Source organism: Otolemur garnettii, unplaced genomic scaffold (assembly GCF_000181295.1).
Source record: "Otolemur garnettii isolate 467f Iridium unplaced genomic scaffold, OtoGar3 scaffold00032, whole genome shotgun sequence".
Taxonomy (NCBI): domain Eukaryota; kingdom Metazoa; phylum Chordata; class Mammalia; order Primates; family Galagidae; genus Otolemur; species Otolemur garnettii.
The window spans coordinates 804,762-825,708 of NW_003852427.1; the positions used below are offsets into that span (position 1 = coordinate 804,762).

At 51.4% G+C, this 20,947-nt stretch overlaps 1 protein-coding gene across 7 annotated transcripts in view; it reads left to right on the forward strand.

Annotated features, from left to right (window-relative positions):
- The window catches only part of TEX264 (testis expressed 264), a 39,604-nt gene extending 20,741 nt beyond the window's left edge, over positions 1-18,863 (forward strand). For 5 of the 7 annotated variants that reach the window (XM_023513012.1, XM_003789353.3, XM_023513015.1 and 2 more), the window contains exons 3-5: positions 825-1,046; positions 14,726-14,894; positions 18,273-18,863. In XM_023513012.1, coding sequence (XP_023368780.1) covers positions 825-1,046; positions 14,726-14,894; positions 18,273-18,565 — 684 coding nt within the window. In that variant the 3' untranslated portion in view covers positions 18,566-18,863. Of the gene's footprint in view, positions 1-824; positions 1,047-14,725; positions 14,895-15,132; positions 15,294-18,272 lie in introns of all 7 variants that reach the window. The other 2 variants (XM_012804983.2, XM_023513016.1) reach the window with 2 other exon arrangements.
- Positions 18,864-20,947: the final 2,084 nt, after the last annotated feature.

The window sequence follows — 20,947 nt, forward strand, 5'->3', positions numbered from 1 at the left end:
GGGTTGAAGAAGTTGTCTGGGGTGTTGATGACTGGCCCTACTTGAGGGACTAGGAAGATCTCCTCACAGAATTTCATCAGCACCCCAGAGGTCAATGATCCTATATCCTGACCAATGCTGCCTGCAGCCCCTCCACAGTTGGATGTCGGGTCCCTACCCTGGCCTGGCCTCTTTACCCTGTGAGCCCATAAATACATGTAAACTCACACTCTCTTGATTTCTTAGGCCATGACCTGAGGGGTCTGGGTTCTTTTTCTTGTTCCTACTCCTCAGTTTTACTCCCTTACCTATCTTGAAATCTCTGTCAGGGAAGCCTGCTCTTCTCCAGGAGATAGGAGAGAAATGAGCTAATAGGGCCGGTAACTAATAGATCCAGGCTCCAGGATCTGCCAGCCTGTAGTCCTGCTTCTGGTCCTGGGGAGTAGTGGCTGAACAGAGGATCCCATCAGGAGGTGGAAAGGCTCCCTCAGAGGTGCTGTTGATGGGCTTTGTAGAGGGTGATGGTTCAGAGGTCTTCTCTGTTCTTGCCTTTTCTGGGCCTTTGGAGGGCAGAGACTAAGTCTGATCCCTTACCATGACCCCAGAGTCTCTAGCACAGGGCATGATGTGTTAATTGAAGAAGTAAATGATGGGTGGATGAGGGTCTTGCAGCAGGAGGCAGGGGCCACAGATGGGTTCCAGTAGGAAAATAGCCAGCCTCATCCTGGTATTTGGGGCTACATGGCCTCTTGGATCTGGTGGTTCTTCTAGGCCTGAATTGGCAAAGACCAGGAAGCAGGGACTTTTCTTTGTTTGCTAACTCTGACACCTCTTTGCTTCTCCAGGTTCCTCCTGAGAAGTGCCGTTGTGCAGTAGGCAGCATCCTGAGTGAAGGTGAGGAGTCACCCTCCCCTGAGCTCATCCACCTGTATGAGAAATTTGGCTTCAAAGTATTCTCATTCCCGGCACCCAGCCACGTGGTGACAGCTACCTTCCCCTACACCACCACCCTGTCTATCTGGCTGGCTACCCGCCGTGTACACCCTGCCTTGGACAACTATATCAAGGTGAGGCACGGGCATTTGTTGGGGGGGGGTGTGAGTAGGGAAACAGCCAGGTCCTTTGGTTAGGAGATGGGCAGGATTTCCCAAGTTGGGAGGAAGAAGTGGTTTGGGGAGAGAAGCACCCTGGGGTCCTCATGGAGCAGATGCCTATAGAGCTAGGAACAAGGAAGAGGTCTCAGATGCCTGAGACCTTGTAGGGGCCAGAGCATCTCCCAGGAGCATGGAGAGCTTGTTCAGAAACCTGGCCTGGTCAGTTTGTCTCTAATTTTAACCAAAGATATCTTTAGTGGTCATTCTGTACTCCTGGCTCAGATGGATGGACAGGCCCACCCTCTTTTTAGCCTTCCAGAGGTCTGTAAAGCAAGGCTCTGAGTCTCCCAGTGACTGGGATGTCCCTAGGTACCCATATGTTGCCCCTGGCCCTGACTCTGTATAGGTCTATGCACCTACTTCCTGAGCTCTAGCCTAGGGCAGCAATGCCAGATCCTGTCTTTTTACTGATGTGATCATTAGCAGTGCTAGCTCACCCTGCCTAGAGGAAGGAGAGCTAGTCACCAGGGGGTCTGACAGGGGTTTCTGTGTCTACAGAGGTTTTTAAAACTTGCCCTGTTGTACATCCCTTCTTCTCTAAATGTTTTGTAAATTTGAATACTAGGGAAATGACCTCAGTTTGGGCTTGGAAGTAATTGTTTATTCATTCATTTAACTTGTATTTATTAAGCATCTGTGTGCCAGTTGCTATGATGGGCATAATGTGAAATGTTGGTACATGAAATAGGCATTCACAGTGAGGTGATGAAGATAAATAATGAATGTCAAGCAGAAATGGGCCATACTAGGAAGGAATGGGGTGAGAACAGTCAGGAGATCAACTTGTATAGAATGGTTAGGGACAGCCTTTTGGAGGAGGTAACCTCAAGGCAGAGTTCTAGAAGAGCCTTTGGAGGGGAGGAAAGAATTCTCTAGGCAGAGAAGGGTGAGGAACACAGGTTTGATCTAAATGCAGTGGAAAGTCACTACATTGTTCCAACTATGAAAGTAACATGGTCAGAACCACATCTACAGAAGATGTCCTATCCTATCCCTGGGCAGGGTAGGACTGGATCACAGGTCAGGGGCTAGGTGGAGGTGCTTAGGAGGCTGTCAATAATCTCAGTATTAGTAGTGGCAGCTTGGGCTGGGATAGTGACTGCAGGGATGCAGATAAACACAGATTTACTGTTTGGGGGTGGAACTGATGAGCTTTGGGGTAGATTTCCTATTGAAGGAGGGAAGGAAGTGGGGGCATCCCAGAGGGCGCTGCTTCCCTATGGCCTGGGCATTCAGGTGAGAATGTAGTGATTCTTTTCACTGAGATGTGGGGAACTGAGGGAGGCCCTGATTTGGGGGGGGAGGGGAAGCCAGCTCTGCAGGTTATGTCAGTAGAGCTGCCTGAGAGACATCCCAGTGGGGGCTGTGGCAATAGCAGTGGCAAATGTAGAATCTGGAGTTCTGAGAGGGCTGGGCTGGTAGATAAGTTTGGGAGCATTAGCCTGTTGGCAGTATTGGATCTGGGAGGCTGCCCTCTTTGGGGTCAGGTGGGCTATGGAAAGCCTGTGGCAATAAGCTGTACAGAGGGTGCGGCCAGTGTGGCTAGGGTCACTAAATAGGACAGTAGAGTCAGAGAGTGGAAACTTGGCAGACTTGGAGGAACCTTGCCTTATTTTTTCCTGGGGAAAAAATATGCCCACCAATAGGGAATTGGTGATGGAAATGGAAGTTCAGACAGGTCCCAGATAAGGGGGTACAAGAGTGTGGTGTTATGTCTGGGTAATGAATAAATGAGGCTCTGGATCACCAGCTGTGGCCTTTGTGGTCATGGACAGGATTGAAGAAATGAGTGAGAAGACCTGGAAACAGCAGAGCTATCACAATGTTAGGGCAGGGGCACAGGGAGGATGAAGGCGAGTTTTCTTTGTAAGCTGAAGGTGATGGCTAGAAGGGATGCTGAGACGGGTGTGCATGCCAGGAATGGGTTTGGGCTGGAGGTGGGGATGCTGGCTGGCAGTGAAGGCAGGAAGGGAGACACCAGTGCCCCAGACCTATTCAGTGTGCCACCTCATGGGAGTTCTCCCCTGTTTTACTTAAGGAAAGGCTAGTGTATGGTGCCTACAGTTCTGTGTCATTCTCAACCTCAAGGGCTAAACTGGAGAAGTACCCCCTGGGAAGAGACTTATTGGGCTCTAAACCTCAGAACAGAGAGCATGGCTTGTGGTGTGGTGGCGAGCAACTCAGCCACCAACGCCTTTTCCTGGCTTCAGGGATTTATTTTTAGACACCTTTGTCCAAACTTCTCGGCCCCTGACAGCTTCACAAGTTGCCGGTTTTGACGTCACCTCTTTGATGAAAGCTCTTCCCCCTTCCTCCCCCTCTCCTGGGAGCCTGTCAGCTATGCTTTGGGCTCAGTTCTCCCAGAGTGGGGGTTGGGATGCTGGAAACCAGGAGTAAACAGGGAGAGCAAGGGACTTCTTCCAAAGATGTCTGTGAGGCATGTTTGCTTGGCCACCAGCTGAGAGTGAATAGACCAGGCTGCCCACAGGTATGGCCCCAGGTCCTTGGCTTGTTTTGGCAGCAGGGGTTGGAATTGCCTCTGTCTCTGTCTTTAGCCTGACCTTGCATCCTGGGGAACAGAGCTGGTGGAGAGCTGAGGAAGGGGTTGGCTTTGTTTGCTGGTCACAGCCTGTAGCAGACAGAGGAGAGCCCTGTGCAACTGTCTCTCAACCCAGAAAATATCTATAGGAGAGTGTGAAGCTCCCTCCCACTGTTGGTTTCTTCTCCACTACACTGAGGGTCAGATAAAGGAGGGTACTAATGAGACTCTGGGTGCGTCTGACTCTTCTAGCCCAACAGCTGGCTACTTTTAACTGTGTATATATATATGTGTGTGTGTGTGTGCGTGTGTGTGTATGCGTGGGCACACCCTTCCTTTTCTCTCTGGATCTAGGACTGCTGTGAAGATTCTTCAAACAGAATGACAGCAGCCATCAGCTTTCTGTTTCAGGAGAGAAGAAAGGCCAAGAGTCCTGCTGCCAAGAGGAAGGGAGGCAGGAGGGCTTGGCAGGCTTACCTGCCTCCCCAGAGGCGGGGGTGAGGGATGGTGGTAAAGGGGTCTCAGAGAGTTTTGGGTGGGGGAGGTGGAGAGCAGCTAATGTGCTGGCAGTTGCAGATGTGCCTGCAGAATTGGTCTCATGGGACTGAGGGACCTAGGGGTTACTGTGAGGGGCCCAAAGAGAACCATTTGTCAGGCCTATCTGGGGATTCTGGAAGGGATGACTGGATTTCAGCTTTGTGGTCTACATGGCAAGTCTCGCCTGGCAAGCTGAGCCATAGGAGCTAGAACTCCACATACACTCTGGGGGCGGGGGGGCCCACCCTGAGTCTCTGGTATACTGTGTATGTAAGGGATTCCCTGTTACTTTTTTTTTTTTTAATTGTTGGGGATTTATTGAGGGTACAAGAAATTCCCTGGTACTTTCTGACAATTACTCCATGTGGAATATGCCCCAGCTTTATCAGCCTGCTCCACTGGAGTCTAGGGAGGTAGCCTTCAGGGCAGGAGACTACTCCCTGACTCCTTTAAAGGGGATGTCTTCTGGTAGATGCAAGAGGGACTTGAGCTCTGTGAGCCCAGAGTAGTGGGCAAAGACCCCAGAATTCACTGCAGTCTTAATGACTTTCCAAGGGCTTTGGGTTCGTGGAATAAACCAAGACCGAGTGACGGGCCTAGGGTTTACATGTGTGGGATTGCGTGTAAAAAGGTCCCAAGTGCAGTACTTGGCTCGTGTCTGTCTATAGCAGTTGGTGGGAGGTCATTGAATGTTAGATTGACCCAACCAAGCCCCCATGCCTGGCTTTTTTCCCTGCACAGTCCAGAACCTCCATAAACTCCCTTTTTTAGTGTCTTTGATTTTTGGGATTTTTCAGGGGAGAGTCCTTATAAAATGGTTTGGTATCTTCGCCCAAGTTTAGGGAGACACAGGGAATTGTCCCGCGTGATGGCTAATTGGCTGGGGAGTGCAGGCAGGCCCTGGCTGTCAGACATTGGCCCTTGTACCATTGAATTGAAAAAAGGGGGGAGGGGAAGGGTTTCCAAGGGGATGTAGTGAGTCTGTGAGGAGAACTTTGGTGGTAGAATTCTGGGACAGCTGGGTTGACTGGGTTTATTCCACCAAGGGTTTAAAGGAGGCTGGTACCCTAGATCCATAGTTCTCAGACAGCTCGGAGGGGCTGGCAGCCTGAAGGTAGAGGCTGCACTCAGACTCTACCTGCTTCAACTAGAGTATTTCTATTTATGAGTTTTATAAACCAGGTGACGTCCTAAGCTTTCATTTGGAGGAGGGTTTCTGAGATTCAGGTGGTTTGAAAATCTCTGCCCTAAAAGAGGTGTACCATTGAACAGGTGCCCCCTCCAGCCCTGGCCAACTCCATGTTTGTTCCAGATCCTGAGGATGCTGTGGCAGCTGTAGTGTGAGGAGGCGCCAGGGCCCAGCCCTGTGCATATGGGGTAGGGACTCCCAGAAGAGGCAGTCGTGTCTGTGGAAGCATGACTCTGATTGGAAGCTGGACCTGGAGGGGAGCCCTGGAGAGCTGCAGGTTGGAGATCTCTCGGAGCAGTGTTGGCTGAATTCATGAATGGTGGGTGGTAGCATGGCAATGCCATGGGGCAGCCAGGTTGGGACTCAGGACTACAGGCTTCAGCTGCCTGCAGAAGTGGGTCAGCCTATTGAGCTGTTGACTGGGAGGAAGCTCACAGCATCCTGGTCAGAGCCTGGGTTCTGTCCAGTGGGCTTAGAGCACCCTGTGTGTATTTTCTCTTAGCCTGCTTCAGCGACCTAAGGGAGTCACTGGGAAGGTCTGAGTCTGCTGGGGCCAGAACATCCATGGGGAGCAGTAGGATCATGGCAGGGGTATTTTGGTAAGAGGGAATGTGAAATCTGTTGTCATTTCCCTCTCCCTGCCTATCACCTTTGTCAAGATAATGTTTGTAAAGGTTCCAAGTTGAAAACTTTGTTTTTAATGAGGGAAGGCTTTCTTGGCATCTCAGATCAGTTGCTTATTCAGCAGTTATCTACTGCACTCTCCTTTTCATGTGGTATTGTTCGGGGCTTGGGAGAACCAGCTAGAAGGCAGTCACAGAGTTCTAGTCAAAGCCAGCATCTCCATTGTGTTATAGACAGGGAGACTGAGACCTAGGGAACGGAGGTTACCCCATCAAGGGATGAAGCAGTAGCTGAATCCTGACAGTCTCTCCTAGGCTGAGCATCATTCTGATGGCTAAGTGCCTTTTGCCCTCTATCCTATGCATGAATGGGGCTGGGACCAAGAGGCTGAGGACTTGTGGTGAATATGGAATACAATTGGGGTAATGTCCTAGAGTGGGCCTGGAATGGCAGCACTGTGGCCCAACACCTACTTGACGCCCTCCCTCTCCAGCTCTAGTGGTCAGAGTTGGGAGCTGAGGCTGTGTGTCCTAGAGACTGCTGGGGGAACCAGAGGCAAAGGACATCAAGAGCCCATTTGCCCGCTTTCCCAGCAGGCATTCATTAAGGGAAGCCTTGGCAACTGTTCTTGGCACAGGAAGCAGCTCCTGCAGATTCCTTATCGGGCTTCATGTCCTTACTCTTAATGAGGTAGAGGGGGCTCCATTCTTTGGCTTCTTTCACTGAGTATCCAGGGCTGGCCCACTTGCCAGTTCTGGCACATGCTTAGATGCAGAGAGGATGGTACTCTCAGTAGAACTAGGACCTGGGGAGGAATGACAAGCCACCAGAACTCTTAACCTTCACCCATCTACTGCAGCTGGGGAGTTTAGCCATGCCTAGGGGGGAGCATGGGAGAGGGGAGGGGTAGATTTGTTGAGAAAGGCAAAACAACCTTGTGGAATGGTAGTATATTTGGGTTGAACCTGAAGGATGGGCAGTGTTTTTCTCTGGGAACACAGATCAGGCAGAGGTAGTGGCTTGGTGGCCATATATCCAGTGAGGCTAGAGTATAGTGGAGGAACAAGAATTTGAACCCAAGAGATTAGACTCGGTCTTGCAGGCACTAGGAAGGTACTGATGGTGTCTGAGCAGATGAGTGACAGCATTGAGGCTGGGCTTCAGAACAAGAGTCTTGAGTACTTGGGAGTGAGGAGAAAGAGCTAGAGGTTATAGCTAAACTCTGAATGAGGGTAATAGAAGTTAGCTGAGAGTAACCAGTGACTTCTTACTCCCAGCTACCCCCAAGTCAGGAAGAGATCCTCCCACCATACCAGGGCTTACCTTCCCTGGTTTCTTTTAGGGAGCTGTCCCTGAGCATTGAGGTATGGGGGTATCCATAGGAGGCTAGGTCTTATCCCTCTACTAGCCTAAGCACTGGAACCCATTCTTAGCCTCTCTGGCTTCGCCCCTCCTTCTTCCCCTACCCCAGGATTAAGCATAAAGCCAGTCTTTGCTAGGGTGGCATAGGAGCCACCACTCTCAAAATACCAGCTTGAGTATGGTAGCTTGGCAGCCCTGCAGGACCCTGGGGGCTGAAGCTTGTCTGGATGGTTCTGTGAGGTTGGGACATCACCAATTTAGCAAGAGCCTTTTCTCCTAGGCAGATGGGATTTATTTACCAAGAAAAAAAATTCTTTTTTTCTTCTCCAGAAGGTTTAGTATTTGGGATTGGTGGGGAAAGAGAATAAGATAAGAGCTCTTACCTAGCTGTCCAGGTATGCAGAAAGGAAACCTAAGGCTCCAAGATAGGGAGAACTTACTTGAGGGGTAGAGAGGTCACAGGTGCCAGTTGGAGATGAGGGCCTTCTCCTACTTCCCTCCTTCTGTCCCCTGTTTCCTCTCTATGCCCACTTGTCCTTCCCCTCTGGCAATTCCTGACTCCTTTGGCTCCCAGGTGCTTGGCTTCTTGGCTCCATCTGCACTGAATAGCCTTCCTGCTGCTGGATAATCAGTCAGCAGTGGTTTCATCAGCTTGAGAGCAGGACAGGACGCAAGGTCCTTGACTGCACAGATAAGCTGCAAAAGAGTGGCTGGATCTTGGAGAGGGGGGTGGGCTGTTACAGAGCCTGCAATGGTAGGGGCCCTGGCTCCCTCCTAGATTTGCAAGGGAGAGCAGTGGGATCCTGGGGCTCACCTGTCCAGTTCTCTAGCTGAGCTTCCCTTTGGGTACTCAACTCCCATACTGCCTAGCCTTCTGGTCATACCCACAAGAACCCAAGAAGCCAGTGGAGGGCTGAGCTGGGATTGTATATTGGCCTCAGGAAAGGAAAGGCTGGGCATGGCTGTAAGATTAGGGGGCTTCCCAATCCATCTAGGCACTAGGGTCCTTGAGGGCCTGTGTCCTATGTACCTGCTTAAAGGGAATCATTATTCCCCTGGCTTTTTGATGCCTTAGGCCACCTTTGTGTTTGATTGCTGTCCAGGCCCCCCCCTCCATGGGCTCCCCAGGAAACCAGGACTTGAGCAGCGCCAGGGAGATGAGCAGAGGTGTAAATTGTGTGGTGAGCTGCCGGCTCTGAGGTGAAAATGAAAAGTCTTCAGACTGCAGCAGCAGCAAGCACAGCAGGCTGGGGTGCCAGGCACAATGCCCCGCCTTCCTACCCCACTCTCCTTTATACCTTCTCCCTTCTACAGTCTTCCCCAGGCTTCCTGCCCGTGCTTGGCCCTGCCTGCATAGCTCCTCTGGCATTCCCTGCCTTTTAGTGGGGCTTCCAGACTGACTCTGGGCTACATAGGACCCCAAGGAGGGCCTTTATGTTTTATTTCAATTGTATATTTTTTCTTTCGTTTTTTTGGAGAGGACCTTTATATTTTATTTCCATTGTATATTTTTTTCCTTCCTTTTTTTGAGGGGGAAACAGAGTCTCTTTTGCCACAGACTAGGTGCTATGGTGTCATAGCTCACAGCAAGCTCAAACTCCTGGGCTCAAGCAAATCCTCCTGCCTCACCCTCCTGCGTAGCTGGGACTACAGGTGCTTGCCACAATGCCTGGCTCATTTTTTTCTATTTTTAGGAAGATAGAGTCTTGGTCTTACTTAGGCTCATCTTGAACTCCTGAACTTAAGTGATCTACCTGCCTTGTCCTCCCAAGGGTGCTAGGATTACAGGCATGAGCCACCATGCCTGGCCACCATTATATTTTCTAATTGGCCAACTGATACACAGAAAAGTGGGGTATGCTTTGGTTACCTTGTGACTTAATGTCTAAGATAGTTTCTCTACTAATTTTTTTGTGGGGGAGTAGGAGTTTCAAGTATACAGTCTTATATTCACATAGTGGTGTAGTTATTGATCCTTTACAGTTCTTCAGTTTTTTGAGATTATCTGTTCTATCCCCTTTATTTCATAGTTAAGGGAGATTGAAGCCCAGAGGGAAGCCACCTTTTTGTCAATAACCAGGCTAAGCCTCTGGGCTACTGCTTGAGCTCTCTATGCCACTTTCTGCTTCCTCCATGCTCTCCTTGGCAGTCCTGTCTCACTCTTCATCTCCTTTTTTGTTTTTTAAGACAGAGTCTCACTTTGTTGCCCTCTACAGAGTACCATGGCATCATAGCTCATAGCGACTTCAAGCTCTTGGGCTCAAGTGTTTCTCTCTTTTTTTTTTTTTTTTTTTTTGAGACAGAGCCTCAAGCTGTCACCCTGGGTAGAGAGCTGTGGCATCACAGCTCACAGCAACTTCCAACTCTTGGGCTCAAGCAATTCTCCTGCCTCTGCCTCCCAAGTAGCTGGGACTACAGGCTATAACACCCGGCTATTTTTTTGTTGCAGCCATCGTTATTGTTTGGCGGCCCCAGGCTGGATTTGAACCCACCAGCTCAGGTATATGTGACTGGCGCCTTAGCCACTTGAGCCACAGGCCCCGAGCCATGAAGTGATTCTCTTGCCTCAGCCTCCCAAGTAGCTGGGACTACAGGTGCCCGCCACAACACCTGGCTATTTTTAGAGACGGGGTCTCTCTCTTGCTCAGGCTGGTCTTGAGCTCATGAGCTCAAGTAATCCACGCATCTCAGCCTCCCGCAGTGCGAGGATTATAGGTGTGAGCCATTGCACCCCTCTTCATCTCCTTTGCCTAACATTTTTAGAGCTTTGGGGTGTTCTGCTATGATGAGGCTTGTGCAGGCTCTCCCTGGCATTGCAAGACCACCCCCCCCCACCCCCGCCGAGTGCCCTATAGACAGGTATAGGTACTGGGCAAGAGGCTTTGGAGAAGCCTGGTAGGGATGAGAAGGAACAAAGGAAAAGGAAATTGATGGAAGTTTCTAGGCAGAATAATAACAACATGCTACCTTCTAGCTGCAGCCTCCTGCTGTGCCTCCCCCAAGCATTTTGCAAATGAGATAAAGACTGGCTGCCTGAGGTTCTCCAGGGTCTGAGCCTCCACTTGTAGGGACTGATAGGTGTAGGTGGGTGAACGTTGGTGTCTGTAATTAAAAATAAGGGTACATCACTTCCCCCTGTGAGAAGATGCTATCACCTTGGGTGGGATACAACAGCTGTTTGCTGGTTATACAACAGCCTGGCTGTCCAGTCTGGCATGGACAGATAGGTTGGTAGATTGGGCAGCTCAGGATGAACAAAGAGTATAAGACCCAGGGCCTCTCGTCCCAGTGAGACAGGAGGTAAAGGGCTATGATGGAGTGGGATGCTTGGACAGACCTCTTCCCTTTCTGGGCCTAAAGTATGTGTAGATGAGATGGGACCCAGTCCTTGGCCTACATACATTTTTTTCCTCCCTTTGGAATTTGCAGCCACTTTGCTCTGAGCAAATCTAGCCTCTGGGAAGTCTGGGTGTGGGGTCCAGCCTCAGTCTCCTGCCTGGGCCTGCCTTTTATGTCTGCCATCCCCTCTCCATCCCTAGCTGAAGCTTGAGTACAGGCTGATATTCTGAGTGCAAAACACTAATTAAGATAGTTCAGGTCTTCTCTTCTTACCTCCCTCTTTCTTCTTCCTTAATTCAGAAAGACCTGCCAGGGGAGGCATTGCGGGTCCTGCCCACAGTGCCTCGGGGAAGCCTCTGTCCAGCCAATAGTCTGGCTCTGTTGTGGGACCCCTGAACTGAATGGGCTAAATGCTTGCCCCTTTACCCAAGAGATGAGCTCAGCCCAAGGTAAGGAGTGAACATGTGGTGTATTCTCAAGATAGCTGAGGCAGTGGCACTGTAGCAGTCTCATGTGAGGTGAGTGAGCTGCTTTTTCTTTTGTCTGCCAGCATTCCTGGGTGGGTAAGCTAGTGTTGGTGCAGGGTTGGGTGGTGGTGGGAAAGTACTAGTGGCTGAGGTCTCCTAGAAATTTCTGCATTATGGGTAGTATCTCAAATCCTCCTCTTGGTTTTGCATGTGGAAGGCTGAGGTAGGAGAGAAGGCCTGGAGGCGTGTATGAGGGACTATGAGGACCTTGGAGAAGGGCCTTATGGTCCGGTCCCCTGAGTCTGTGTGAGGGAGGGAGCTGCTCTGGCTTTTGGGCTTATCAGATGGTCAGTGGCTTCAGTAGACAAATCAGGTTGCCCAGTCATGGCAATGCTTCCACACACCTCTGGCTGTGTGGACCGTGGAAAGAGGCATGGCCAGGGCTAGGAGTCCAGCAGTACCAGCCCAGTGTGGCATTGAGTGGCGTCCTTGCCATTGGCAGCCTGCTCTCCAAGGGCTCCTTGAGGCTAGCTGAAGGAGAGGCAGCTGGCCTCGCCTTCCTCCAATGATTTTCCAATATTTACTGAGTCATTGACATACTGCCCAGGCCATAGCAACTGCTGTGCAGTGAGGACCTGAGAGTCAGCCCATGGTCACCTTTTCCTTTCTTAAGAGGCTATACCTGACCAGGAGGGAAAGGGCTTGTTCTCTCTGCCTAATTTCTCAGGGACAGAGTATATGGCTAGTCTTACCATTTCACCATCCATCCCCAGTCCCCAGTAGACTCACTCTCACTCAGTGTGCAGAACTTAGAAAGGGGAGTCTTCTAGGTAGGGTTACTGGGGCAACAATAAGCCCCTTCCTTTCCTGTGGGCCTGGATTGGAAGTTTGCTGCTTTGCTTTCTTCTTACCCCTTCTTTGCTCCTGAGCCTGAATTTTGACAGGATCTAGCATATGTTATGCTGATTTAGGGATGAAGTCAGTGAAATTTTAATTAGCTTCATATCCCCCTCTGGTAGGAAGGATCAAGGGTCCCCAGGTGGCAAGGGGTGAGACCAGGCTGGGTTTGGGTCTAAGGCTGCCCCTCCAGGGATCTGGGGCAGGCTCAGGCAGCTGGCGCTCCCTGTGTGGGATGCTATGGGGAGGTGGGGTGCTGGGCAGGGAAAGAAGTGCTGTGTAGCGAGGCCACAGTTTTCCCTCCATCCTCTGTCTCTCCTGTTCCTCTGTTCTCCCCGATGGCTTTGAGATAAAGGCGACGGCAAGGATGGAGGATATAGTTTCCATGGCAACGGGGCTGTCCACAGCCAGGCAACTTCAGAGCCGGGCTCTCTGGAGGAGGCAGATGTGCAGAGCAGCCTCAGCGCTGCCTCCTGCCTGCCAACAAGGGGGCTGGCAGAGCAGGTGGCACAGGGTGGCTGCCTGGTGTTGCCCAGCCTAGAAGAAAGGCTAGGAAAAGTATTACTTTCTCTTATCATCCCTGTTACTGCCAAATTCCTCCAGAGGGGAAGCTAGGAAGGTGGTCTGAGTGTTGCCAGGGGTTGGAGTAGGGCCCGGATTGTCTCTGGAATTTTTGGGTGGACACGGGCTATAGTTTTGGGAGAATCTCCCAAAGCCAAATGTTTGCTGCTTTTGTGATGGCCGACAGACATTGAGCTGCTGCCCTATGGATTCTTCGAATGCCTAGAGCATGAGGTTGCTGATAAAGATCATGCCCTGACTGGATCCTTTTCTTACCTCTGGCTACCTGGAAATGACATGGACCTTCTTCAAGGAACCTCACTGATCCTGGCCTCAGTGACCTGGCTAGGTTTGCTGAGTGTGGCTCAAATTTGGCAGATGCCTTCCTCCAAGAAGGCAGGGGCCCCAGAACCTAATAGCTCCTGCTTCCTGACATTGTGCTCTTATTTAGTCTTTTCCTGAGGACCAGGGCTGGGGTGGGCATTTGGGTGGGTGGAGAAGTGAAGGCAGCCATCTGTGTTGGAGATGGGAGGAGTTGGAGGTATGGAGAGTACTCAGGTTGGCAAAAAAGAATGGACTCCAACTATTACTTAAAGTAATGACTTTCCTTTATTGACCTTGGAAGCTTCAGGGATAGGGTGTTCCATTCTAGGGTTGAGCACACAGAGACTTAGGGTGCAGGGCTTTGCCTACCTAGATCACTAGTGGAGATACAAGCTGAGCTGCAGCCAGACCTTAGGCAGGCCTTCAACACCCCCACATGGTCCCTAGATATACCCCTCCCTACAGATGGCTGTTGAGTGGTCCGAGCTGGATAAACCTTTTGGGCTTACTTCTCCTCCCTTTATTCTCCATGGGTGCATTTTTTACCCCTATTTACTTGCTTTAGTTGGAGGAGGTTCCACAATCCTAGAGTTGGCCAGGCAGGCGGACAAGTGGAGTCCTAGAGTGGCTTCTTCCTGCCAGGCGTTAAGTCTCTCATTAGTGTTAAGTTGAAGGCTCATTTCAGAGCTTGTGGTGAGAGCCAGGCGGGTGCTATAAATAACTGTGTTGTGAAGGTTGGCGGGTGAGCAGTGACAGGTCAGGGCCTTGCAGTCATCGTAGTGGGTAATTGCGCTCCATCACAGGAAAGGAGAAGCAGGCTCTGTAGTGAGAGGCACTTGACCTCTGTTCTGATTGTCTCTGCCTGCTTCAGGGAAGCTCTTGCATGATCCCTTGCATACATATTGGGGGATGGGGAACATTGGGTTCAGTGTCCAGGTAAAGGGAAGCGGGCTGCCTGTTAGGACTTGGAGCTTGAGATGCTGGTACTTCAAGCATTAGGTAATGTTCAGTGCTAGGCTAATTTTTCCTGCCTGCCCCTCCACCCAAGCGTCAATCTTCTCCTCCTTAGCTGAAATCTTGGGCCTAGGTGTGAAGAGGTGAAGGAACCACATGCGGTGGGCTCAGAGCTTGACACAGACTTAAATTAGAAGAATGAGAATGGAAGAGGGGTTTAGCTGACTTGGAGTCCCTGTCCAGGGTCTGGGGTAACATGTCTACAAAGGCAGGGGCTGAAGGCCTGAGGGTCAGGGGTTTTGGCCTCCTGATATCTGTGGATCAGTCAGCATTTTCCAGGGTGGAGAAGAGGTTAGGGCTGGAGTGTCCTGGGATGAGAAGTCTGATAGGTGAGACATTGGCTTAGGCACATGAGATCCTGTCCTAGGGTGGTCTAGGAGTGCTAAGCTTCATGGCTCTCTGAAACCAGGGCTTTCAGGAGTAGCCTTTTGATCTTAGACATACACACATTATTAGCAGGACCAGGTTTCTGGATTCTTTTCGCACCTGCCCTAGGGTATTGTCTTAAGAACTCCTGAGTCTTCAGACCACTGCCCTTTGGAATGTGGGGCCCTTCTCTTAGGGTCCTGCTCTGAGGTGTGCCTCTCTCAGCAAGGGATTAGAACTTGGAAGAGATTGGGGCAAGAGGCAGAACCAGCCCTGGGAGGGAATAGGCAATAGATAGTTCCTGGGGTTACTTAGGGACAAGTGAATCAGGAGAACTGTAGGGCTCATTATATTTTTGCTACTCTTTGGCTAGGAGCGAAAGCTGTGTGCCCACCCTCGGCTGGAGATCTACCAGCAAGACCAGATCCATTTCATGTGCCCACTGGCACGACAGGGAGACTTCTATGTACCTGAGGTGAACGAAACAGAGAGGAAATTCCGAGGGCTTGCAGAGGCCAATGATGCCCAGATGAATGGCACAGGTACAGAAGGTGGAGGTATGAGGGTGGGGACTTGCCTGGAGCCCCTCTCTTCTGGATATCCAGGGATATAGTTGAGGAGGCTCCTCCCAGTCTGGGCTGGCACCGTGCATGTCAGGTAATGCTTGGCAAAGGGAGAAAGGAGACCTGTCTACCCCAGGACCCACATGCAGAGCTGCCTGTTTCCAGACACATGGATCTACATAGATGTGGATTCACACGTTACCTCCTGGCAACACAGATACAAAGACCCTGCCTGGATTCTCTTCAGATGCCACAGGAGTACCCTTGGAAACAGATCACACACAGCTGGATGCTCATGGGAGGGGGCTGAGGCTGCTCAGGAAAGGAGTCACTTGGGTGGGGCTCGTGAGGAAGTATGATTGGCACTGGATCTGGAAGGTAAGGAAAGGAACTAAATGTTCTCCTGTCCCCCAGTATTCACCCCACCTCCAAGTCAGCTGCTTTCTCCCTGCCAGAGAACAACCAGGGAGCATGCAGAGGGGAGCCAGATCAGTCCCTGGCACCTTCCACCAGAGCCAGCCCACACACCTGCTGGCAGTCTTGATGCCCCAGGTTCAGGCCAACAGTATGTTTCCTGCGCTCAGCCTATCCCTCTATCATGACTTCTTGTGACCCCTGACTGTTGAGAGTTAAGGGGGCCTGCTGGTAATGTCCCAAGTGGTCCCAGGGGCCCTAATTTTTGTCTGTCCTGGTGGAGCCTTCTATGACCCTGGAAGTCCATGACTTCTAGGAGTAGTACAGGGCTATGAGGAATGGAACTATCCCTCTTCTCCCTTCTTCTTTAGCAGAATCTGTGCCCATCCAATTTTTAACAGCCAAGGTCACCCTAGAGAGACTTGTCAGCAGAGGCTGGCAGGAAGGTACTGGGAGGCAATCTCTCTTCCCTAGGGGCCTGTGTCTAATACAGTTAACTTCATCTGCCACTTAATTACCTCCGTGGGGTACTGTTCACTTCTGCCTGGTAGTGCCCAACAATCTTTGGTGTCCCTACTGTGGGCATAGGACATGGCACAAGGTCGGTAGGCCCAGCAGCCTCCAGGGCAGAAAGGGGAGTGCCTTGACCTTTCTGTGACCTTTCTCTGCTGCCTACCTTCCCACTTCTTGGCCCACCCACCCAGGTTCCTTTCCTCTCATACACTGCCTTCCAGGGGTGTTGAAGGGCTGCTTGGCACCCGATACACCTGGCTGCAGCTGCAGCTCCCATAGACCCTAGCTTCTTGGCCTGTCCTCCCTTCAGGCCTGCCCACCTACTCCCTGATGCAGAGGCTGAGGGATCTGCCTACCTCTGACGGGGCCTGTCCTGACACCCAGGGTGGACTCTGGTTATCAGCTGCCAGGTGCATGCCACTTACACAGTAATATGTGGTGGGTGCATGGCTGCCCAAGGTTTGGCCTATCCCTGCCTGTCTCCCTGCTGTGGCCCTGGGTTGGGCTGGGAGGTGAAAGGGGTAATTAGCTGCCTTGCGCCTGTTATTACATTGATGTATTATTTAGCTCCAGAGAGGCGATGAATATTTGATCTCTGCACTGGCTGTGGGCAGAGAGGGAGGGCAAGACTGGAGTGAAGATGGTGGCTTCACTTACCCTTGCCACAGTAGCTCTGGGGATTTAGATGTTGCCACCTTGCCTGGCATCTTTTCCTCAGGGACATAGGCACAGGACTCTGGGACTTTCTCCTTTGTAGACTTTGGTGGGACTATAGGGATGCCACTTTCCTGTGTCTTTGCTTGGAGTAGCCATGTGTCCCCAGGGGCTGTATTCATCCCATCATGCTGAGCCCTGGCCTGAAACAGGCATCCTTTTCCTTTCTCTGATCACTCTTAGCTCAGGAGTTGGTAGGGAGGAGGAGGCTGGCTGGGAAGCAGCCATGTTCCTGTATCTGAAATCTCAAAAGAGCCACTGGGTGGGTGGGCAGGTAGGATGTGACAGTCTAATAGAGCTGGGAGAAACTATCCCTCCTCCTTTGCTCCTTTCATGCTATAGCCTCTGGGGCACTGATTATATAGGACTAAGTTAGGGTCTGGAGTCTTACGTTGAGTTAGAGGGAACCACCCATATTTCAAAGCTCGGTTAAACTTGGGCTTTCCCTCTACCCTCCTCACATGCCTCTACCCTGGGAGCCAAGCCTGGAGTGGAGAAGGGCCTTGGGCCAGCAGCCTAGCATTTCTAGGGCTTACCTCATCTCTGCCAGTAGGAGGCTCAGAAGGCATCTTCTAGGAGCCTGAGGACTGGGGGAACAGGCCTCAAACCCCCAACTCCCAACCTAGGCCCCAGAAGAGGCTCAAGGAAAACTTCAGGTTGGGTCCAAATGCCAGATGGAGACAACAGCTGGAAAAGCTGATTCATCCTTTTATCTTTTGTGATATTCAATACTACCCCTCTTCCACCCTCACAGGAAGGATGGCATATTGTCCTCCCAATCTGGATTTCTGCACATAGGGGGCCCAAGTTGTTTATTCCTCCTTGCCACCCCTAACTGCATACAGTGCATCTGAATCAAGGGGTTGTCCCTGGAAAGGGCTGCTTGCTTAGAGGATGTACTGGGGGTAGAGGAGCAGGTTAGGAGGGATCTGGATCATTAGTCCAGTTCAGCATTGTTAGGGCTCCTCAACCACCAGCAGAGAGCTCTCATGGTCCCCTTTTGGTGCCTTGTGGCTCAGGAAGCACCAGTGTTTGGGGGTGGGGTAGGTAAAGGTTCCTTTGGATTAACTCAGACATGAGGAGATAGCCTTTAAAATGCTTCATTATAGCACACTCCTTCCTTGTAACTGGTTGAGTGTTTCTCAGGACTTTTCCATCCTCATGGGCCAGAGGCCTGGATGCTGCTTATAGGGAGCCCTTCATGGGGAAGGAGACTGGCAAGTGGGCCCTGATCCATTCTTTAGTCCTCACGCCCTATGGGCAATGTTTTATAGGAGGCGCTGGACAAACCTCTTTTCAAGCTTGAGATGGGGCATGGAGGGGACACTACTTGGGTTTCTTTGTTTTACCTCAGCTTCTCTCCTCAGGGCTGAGTGGCTTTAATGGATGTTGCAGGGAGGACAGCAGGCTTTGTGGGAGTGCAGGGAGCTGGGGCTAATTCCGGATAGGGAGAGGCGTGCACAGCTGCCTGCTTTCCCCCTTCCTCCCTCCCTTCTCTTCCCCTCTTCCCCGTCAGCACAGCCCCAGTCAGGGCAGCCCCAGCCAGGCCACAGGGCAACTGGAATGAGCCTCTTGAGCCAGGGTTGGCTATATTATTCATGAGCAGACTGTGTATGCTGAGTTGCTGAGCTGGTGATAGAGCCTCTCCCCTCTCCCTGGAGGAGAGGGGGCAGGGGTAGTCCTGGCTAACCTGTACTCCCTTTATCCTGGCCACAGGAGCTGACACAATGAGTGACACGAGTTCTGTAAGCCTGGAGGTGAGCCCTGGCAGCCGGGAGACTTCAGCCACCACACTATCCCCTGGGGCAAGCAGCCGTGGCTGGGATGATGTTGATGCTCGCAGTGAGCACAGCTACAGCGAGTCAGGCGCCAGTGGTTCATCCTTTGAGGAGCTGGACCTGGAGAGTGAGGGTCCCATGGGGGAAACACAGCTGGACCCTGAACCTGAACCCCTGGGGTCCACCAAGTGGCCCTGGGAGCCTAGTACTCCTGAGAAGAGCAAGGAGTAACCTGCTGCCTGCACCTTCCTGTGATGGAGTTGCTAAGGAACTGAGCAGACTCTCCAGCCCTCTTCCTTCACCTCTTGGGCCTTGGCTAAAGCCAGGGGGTGCCTGAAGTTCTTGATTTCTCTTACCCCAGGCTTCTTGCTAAGCCCTCTTCTTACTGCTCTTTTGGCTTCCAGGCCAAGGAGCCAGGGACTGTTTTCTGCACCAGCCCCCAAGGATGCCATCTCTGTTACATCTTTTTTCGGACTGACACATCAGAGCTTCCAGGACCCAGAATAAAGCAAATGATTTTCTTGTTTCACCTGGATTTCAGCCGTATATTTGTTGGTTTGTTCCACCTTAGTTAGTCCTGTGCTGATAGGCTGAGAGAGGGCAGGAGTCTCCACCCCACCCCCACCCCCCACTCCCCAAAGCACAAGGAGAGGAAGGAATATGGCTAGGTACCCTGGAGTGGGGAGAAGAGGGTGTTTGGAGGTTTTTCACTTCCTGTTCTGTGACCCCAAGGGACACCTGCCCCTCCATTGCAGCTGCTGGAGTACAGGCAAAGCAAGGCAAGGGGTGAGAGAGCTGAGTATGCTAGGCCCTCCAGGGCTCAGGCATGGGGAGCTCACAGCCTGCCTTTGCCTCTGAGGAAGTGATTTTCAACCTGTGGGTCGAGACCCGCAGGAACTGTATTAAAGGGCCGCGGCATTAGGAAGGTTGAGAACCACTTGCCTAGGGTATGCCTTTGTGTCTGTGGTTCCCGTGTGCCTATACTCAACTGGGACCTCCCTAGCAAGTGAAGAAGTCCCTGCTGTGCCTGCCAGTGCCTTTGTAGCTGTGTGTGTATGTGTGCATGTACACATGTGTATTCATTTGACTCTGTAACCATGGTTGGGGCTGCTGGTGGTGGTCCTGGGTGAGGCTGTACCTGAGTGAGCAGCAGGATGTGGTTGTGGCTAGGATAGCTATATTTGTATGGATGGCTGTGTGCCTATGTGCTTGTTTGCTGTGCTTTGTTTATCTAACTGTATTATAGGTGTACCTGTTGTATTATAGGAACAAGGGAGGCCAGCTTGCTGGGAGCATCTCATTAGGGGCTTTGTCCATAGACTGCTCTGTGTGTCTATGTAGAACTGTGTGTGCATGGTCCCTTGTTCATGTGTAAAGGTGTGTGTTTTGCTGTGTGTCCACATACAAAGCTATGGGTCAGTGCAGCTTTGTCCGTAATTACAGTTGTATATGTGGACATGTCCATGTATATAGCTATTTGTGTGTGACCATGTTCATGTGTACAGCCATATGATATGTGGCTATGTCCACACATGTAGCTATGTGTATGGGCATGTTCACAAGTATATCAAGGTGGTGTTCACGTGTACAGCTAGTTATGGCTGTCCATATGCACAGCTGTCTGTGGTGTGTGTATGTGTACTGCTGTCTGTGTTGTCATGTCCACATGTACAACTATGTATACACGTGGGTCTGTGTCCTCGGGATTGTGGCTGCATAGGTGTGTGTATAACTGTATGTCCATGTGCTGCAGTGGGACTGGACAGCTTGCTTGCTACAGGCCATGTAACAGGCTTCTTGGGCTGGTGCTATGTGCAGCCTATCTTTAAATAAAACCTTGTCTTTTGTGAGGCTGATTTGCTTAGCTAGTATGGCTGTGTGACTCTTCTCACTTCAGCACCCTCCCACTGTCAACCCCTCTGCTCCACAGGCTGGGTCCATCGCTCACCTACCCCAGGGAGCAGTTGCTCTGAGCCAGCCAGAGAAGGTGAGAGCAGCCGGTGGCAGAGCTGCAGCTGGAAGACAGCATGTCTGTCTCCCCAGCTTTGTCTGACAGCTTTGAACCCTTATCCTGCTGTCACCTTTCTCCCATAGTGATTAGAGTTTGTGTTTGTTTGGGTTTGATGTGTCTGTTTTATTTCAAAGCTATGTTCTTTCCCAAGCAGTGGGGCACTGGGTTTCTGTGTCCACAGAAGAGCTTGTCCTTTCTGATGCCGCCGCCTCAACTGCCACACACACATGGGGGGCGGGGGTATGTGCCCAAGGGGCCTGGGCCTGGCATGTTCATTAGCCTGTGTTTAGCTGACCTTGTTTCCACTGACACCAGTGGAAGAAGGGTCAGTACCAGGGGAACAGGTATGGGATGCTGTGCCTCTTAGCACTTGTTAGTATATGTATTTGGAGAGGGCAGATAGTATAGGCCTCAAATCCTTCAGCAGAGTCTGGCACTGGTGGTCAGTCAGAAAGTGCAGAGCTGCTCATCCACCATCCCCTACCCAGGGGCATCCTTCCTCACCCTGCTGTGGGAGATAGGAGTTAAGAGCATTTTCTCAAAGCATGTGTCCTCCCCTTGCTTGAGCTCCAGCGCTCACTCCCTCCTACACAGCAGCCAGT